General features: G+C 36.7%; 1 protein-coding gene across 3 annotated transcripts in view; it reads left to right on the top strand.

Moving 5' to 3' along the window:
* SDK1 (sidekick cell adhesion molecule 1) overlaps positions 1 to 6,000 on the top strand; it is a 1,114,226-nt gene that overhangs the window by 838,352 nt on the left and 269,874 nt on the right. For all 3 annotated transcript variants that reach the window (XM_027874762.1, XM_027874760.1, XM_027874761.1), the window contains exon 18: positions 2,677 to 2,858. In XM_027874762.1, the coding sequence (XP_027730563.1) occupies positions 2,677 to 2,858 (182 nt within the window). The remainder of the gene's footprint in view (positions 1 to 2,676; positions 2,859 to 6,000) is intronic.

Raw genomic sequence — 6,000 nt, 5'->3', positions numbered from 1 at the left:
CCCCCCCCCCCCGCCTCCCATTTTACCACATATTTCAGGCTTGTCAATATTGTTGAAATGGACTTCAAACCCTCTTGGGAAATTGCTTTGGCTTTTTTCACATGGATCAACCATTAGTCCAATGACGGAATGTCATACTAGTGGGTTTCAAAAACTGATGAAGTATGAAGCATAAATACAGGGCAACAAATTAAATAAAAATATTTTCATTTTTGCCAGTCACAGAATGATAATGCTTTATTTGCAAGTCACTCCATTATTTGGTCTACTTATTTCTTCTGTGTTGATTAGCATATTGTAAGCAGGCATTGTACAGCTTGTTTCCTTGAGGGCAAAAAATCAAACAGACTCATTGAACCCTCATGCCGTTGAAGAACTGCTTGCTTTTTTTTTTTAATAATGTATTTTGTCCTGGCAAACATTTCTCAAAAAGTGTAAAGACCCCTTAACAAAAAGGGTTGAAAGAATATCCCCAGATAAACCTGACTTTCTATGTCAACACCAGAAAAATATCTCATCTCTCTTCTTCCCTCTTCCAGCCTTCATTTCATTCCGTTTCCAATCTTCGATTTCAGGGGCAGCTAGGTGGCACAGTGGATAGAGCACTGGCCCTGAAGTCTAGGAGGACCTAAGTTCAAATCCGGCCTCAGGCCAAACACTTGACACTTACTAGATGTGTGACCCTGGGCAAGTCACTTAACCCCAACTGCCTTTAAAAAAAAAATCTTCAATTTCATCAGAAAGCTTGTCTGTCTATCATGTCTCTGCTCCTTCTTTAACTGTTTGCTTCTGACCATGACCCCTTGTGATTTCCCATCTCTCCCTCATGCCAAGCCACATTCTCCAGGCACATAAGTAACTTCCTGGATATAAATTGGGTACTTTTGGAAAAAAGCAGTGAGGTTTTTAGAACATTAAGATATTACACAATCAAGTTGTTCTTTAGCTACAATTCAGGTGGCTTTTTTTGTTATTGATTTTGTTTCTGGCCTGTTATTTTATTGGTGTGGGGAACTCCCTGGTGTGGAAGTTATCTCCATCAGTGCTGACCAATGAATTCTCATCTTAGAGAGCTGCCTGGTGCCCTGAGAGGTAAAGTAATCTGCCTGTGATCATAAACTAGTGTGGGTCAGAGGCACAACTTCTTGGTCTTCCTGACTTTAAGGCTGACCATTTATACATTAAGCAATGCTGCCGCTTACTGCATGTGTGCCTCTCTTGAACAATAATTGTGATTCTGAAAAGTTGTGTGTCAGTTAATTTTTATAAATCAAATCATAGCCCTGAGAAAAACTAAAACAACAAAAACTGTATGCTGTTATCATGCAACTAGGTGACACTGTGGATTGATTGCTGGGCCTGGAATCAGAAAGACCTAAGTTCAAATCCAGCCTCAGACACTTACTAGCTTTGTGATCCTGGCAAGGCACTTAAAGCTGTTTGCCTCAGTTTTCTTCTTCTATAAAATGGAGATAATAATAGAATCTACCTTCTAGGGTTGTTGTGAAGATCAAATAAGGTGATAACTGTAAAGTGCTTAGCACAGTGCCTGGCTATGGTAAGCACGATATAAATATTAGCTATTATTATTGTTATCATTAATATTATTATTTTAAGTGGACTAGAGAGACCTTACTGTCAAGTAACCCTATAAAGACCCTTTTTATTGCAAGTAGAGGCTCTTAATTTACTATATTTTGTTGGCTTATGTTTCCATGACCATTTTTGTAAAAGTGGAAGACAGCTGTATTTAGATCCCTAAAATATTTTTTAAAGCACTGGACTTTCTCAGAAACCTGAGTTTGAAGCCTGTCTTCTCCAGCTGATAACCTAGGGCAGATCACTTAAATTATCTGAACCTCAATTTCCAAAATGAGATATTTGTAAAGCCTTCTGCAAAATACTACATAAATGCTAGCTATTATTATTATTATCATAAAATAGCAAATACAAAGGACTTTGTAACTGATTTAAAGTGTTATACAAAAGTGTTGTTATTAATATTAATAAATAGATGCTAACTATTTAAAAGGGTTAATTAATTAATAGAAAAGCAATTCCTTCAATTAGTAATGCCTTAGTCTGAAAGAGTTCATGCACTTTCAAAATCACACTTATTTCCAGGGCTTCTCTGCCTCTAAAAATCACTAGAAGGGGACATAAATGGTTGCTTAGACCCCAATATGAAGGGATCTATACAGTTAGCCTCTTTTTATATTTGTGCTCCATATTTCAGAGTCCTAATAGGAAAACTTTAGTGAAAGCAATTTATGGCAATACCCTGATAAAAATCATATCTGGAATTTTTGGTACTAAGTCATTGTATTTACTAGACAAGTCACATTTAAAAAGCTGTAATTTTTCTGCAGCTGTAAAACAGGATAAAATACCAATTTTGTTTAGCCTTGAGCATATAATCTTAGTGGGATCAGTTTATAAATCCTTTTATCAGTGAAGAAGGATACCAGGAGATAGCTTCTTGGTTTCAGTGATTTTAAAAAAATTTTTTTACCTCAATCTTTGTACATTTCTAATAAAATAGATAATATTTATTTTGTTCAATTCCAATAAAATAGATAGCACAATAATAATAAAACTCCAGTGAAATCCCTTTACTAGTCCACATATTTGTTCTAATTTGTTCTTGCCTGCTGTTCTTTTCTTTTCTACCTGTAGGTATCGCTTGGCAGGCCTACCTGGCGAGTACCAGCACAGGAATATTACCAGCCCAGAGATTAACTATTGCCTGGTGAAAGACTTGATCATCTGGACCCAATATGAAATCCAAGTGGCAGCTTATAATGGGGCTGGTCTGGGAACATTTAGCAGAGCAGTTACAGAATATACATTACAAGGAGGTGAGCTTGATTCGCCATCAAAATGTAATCTTAGACTCTTTTCTTTATATAAAGTCAATGTGATGTGAGAATTTGCTAGTGTCAATTAAAGCTTAGGTTTGGTACAAGTTCTAAGAGAGGAATATGAATATTTGAATCCAATTTAATAAATATTTGCCAAGAGGGTAAAGACAGTCTTTCTGATGGATATTTTTTGTATAGTTAACCTGTCCCAAAACTATAGAAGTCAAGTGAGGCCAATGGCAATTTTCTAGCACCTACTACGTGCCAGGCACTGTTCTAAGCTCTGGGCATACAAAGAAAGACAAAAATAGTCCCTGGTCTCAAGAAGCTCATAGTTGAATGGGGGAGAAAACATGCAAACAACTATGTACAAACAAGATATAGGCAGAATATATGGAAGGTAATCTCAGAGGAAAGGCATTAACATTAAAGAGGAATTAGGAAAGATTCCATGCAAAAGGTAGGATTTTTGCTGAAGCTTGAACAGACTCAGGGAGGCTAAGAGGAATAGGAGAACATTCCAGGAATAGGGAAAAATCAGCAAAAATGGAAAGTTAGGAGATAAAGTGTCTTATTTGTAGAACAGCCAGGTGGCCAGTATGACTGGATCATAGAATATATGAAAGAAGAGTAAAGTGTAAAAATCCTAGAAGGGAACCAGTTTGTGAGGGCTTTGAAAGTCAAAAAGGGGATTTATATTTGACCATACTGATAATAGTGAGTCACTGGAGACTATCGAATAGGGAAGTGACCTGAATTGTTCTGATTCAAACAAAAAGTATCCCAATTACCATATATAAGAGAGACATGGTTGGACAGCAATTTGTCTACAAATTTGATTTGAGAGTCTTCATAGGCTACAAACTCAATGTGAGCCAGCAATGTGATGGTAGCAGCCCTAAAAACTAACGCAGTCTTGGGCTCCTGTCTTCCAGGAATACGGAAGTACTGGTCCCTATACAGAATACATATAGAACATTATGTTTAGTGCTGGGTCACATGATTCAAGCAGGATAATGAAGAGCTGGAGAGTGTTCTGAGGAGGGTCACCAAGATGGTGTGGGGCTCTGAGTCCATGTCACATATGAATCAGTTGGAAGAACCAGGGAATGTTTAGCCCAGAGAAGAGTAAACTCAATGAGGACATGACAGCTGTCAAATATTTGGAAGGTTGTCATGTAGAAGGGAGATTAGACTTACTCTTTTTAGCCCAAGAGGGCAAAAATGAAAGAATGAGTAGAAGTTACAGAGAGGGAAAGTTAGAGGTAAATTTAGACCTTATGTGAGTACAAAAGTTCTACCAATTAGAGCCGATCAAAAACAGAATGGGCTGTCTTGGGAGGTAGTGGTTTCCACCCTCGTTGGAAATCTTCTAGCAGAAGCTAAATATATGCTTGTATATGCTACAGCAGAGATTCCTCTGGAGTTTAGGTTGGATTAGGTGGCTACTGAGGTCCTTTCCAACTCTTAATTCTCTGATCATGTGATTCTCTCATTTTAAGGGTGGAAGAGGAACTTACTCAGGAATCCCTTTCTGAGTTCTTTTGCAAAAAGAACAGTTGTTCCCTGATTTATTTTTTGGACAGTCTTACTTTCATTTGTTTCTACTTATTCAGGATCTCTTACATCTCTCTCCCCTTCTCTATTCCCACTGTCCCAACACTGGTCCTATTGCAGTAATCTCTTAACTGGTCTTTTTACCTTCCACACTCTCCCCATACCAATTCATCTTCCCAGTCCTGTGAGATTAGTCTCTGTCTTTGTCTCTGTCTCTCTCTGTCTCTGTCTCTCTCTCTCTTTATACACATATATACATATATATGTACTGTGTATATAGATATACATATATCTATACCCACGCATGTTTATGTTTTATATCAGCCTTTTGCTCAAAACCCTTCAATAGTTCCCTATAATCTACAATATAAAATACAAACTCTTTAGCCCTCCCAAGTTTGACATTGATACTACTTTTCCAGCCTTATATGACATGATCCACTTCCATAAAGTAGACTATTTGGCTTCCCCAATTTATACCCCATGGTTTCCCCCTTTACTTTCTTTCCTTATACCAGCCTTTCTGCCTTGAACGCACTCCATGCTTCTTTACCTATTGAAATCAAGCCCAGCTCAACTGTTTCCTCTTCTATGAAAACTTCTCTATTCTCCTTTGGGCAGGAGAGATCCCCATTCATAGCCAACTCCAAATTGCAGATAGCATTTTATTTACACATTTTTATTTTCTATCATAGCTATTTGTGTGTCTCTATATTAGATTGTAGGCTCTATGGAAGTAGGAGATATGTTTTATTCGATCTTTGAATCTCCCCTAATACCATAGCATTTAAGACATGTTTAGTGATGGAATGACTTTATCAGGTTTGATTACAGTGGTATAATTGTTGTGCATATCTGTTGTTGGTCAGTAACATATCTATCTTACATAACATAGATGATAGTATGTGGTTCACCATGGATGTGCTTTGTTTTTATTGCAATTCTCTGTCTCTCTTATTTCTTTTTTAAATTCACAGTCTTCACTAGAGCCAAATGACGCTAAAAAAATAAGTCCTAAGCAGAACCTCATGAAATCTATAAAAATGAAATGTGTCAAGACTCACCTCAAACATTTGAAGTCTTTCTTAGTAGTAGATTTATTTACTGTTTTCTAAAATATTTTGGTCTTGGATGTAGAAATAAATAAGTTAACTGGGCCCTAGGAATTGTTGCTTATACATTAATATCACTGTACTGATGTTAACAGGGATAAGATAAGCTTTCTGTTCACATAACTTTATGTAAATTACAGTCACCCAAATCTTTGCCCTGAGAATTTATTTTCATAGAGAATCAGAAATTAGTTTTATTTTGTGATTTGTATTCTCTTCTGATTCACAGGTGTGATTTTATTTGTTTGAGCATTTTACTACAGTAGCCTGACCTTTCTCAAATAATAGGCTTTCTAACTGCCCACTTCTTTCCCCAAACCATGCCTCAGACCTAATGTTCCTTGATATTACATGCTGTTATTATCATCCTTTATTGATTGGCTGTCTGTTGTCCTATATAAGTCTATAAATTCTCCCTAATAAATTAAGTGTTGTCAGTTCTGCATTCAAATTGACTATCAAAAGTATTC

The sequence above is a fragment of the Vombatus ursinus genome, unplaced genomic scaffold, assembly GCF_900497805.2.
Source record: "Vombatus ursinus unplaced genomic scaffold, bare-nosed wombat genome assembly UNPS02014807.1, whole genome shotgun sequence".
NCBI classification, from domain to species: Eukaryota; Metazoa; Chordata; class Mammalia; order Diprotodontia; family Vombatidae; genus Vombatus; species Vombatus ursinus.
Note: the sequence above shows the minus strand (reverse complement) of the source record. Positions and strands in the feature narration are given on the sequence as shown.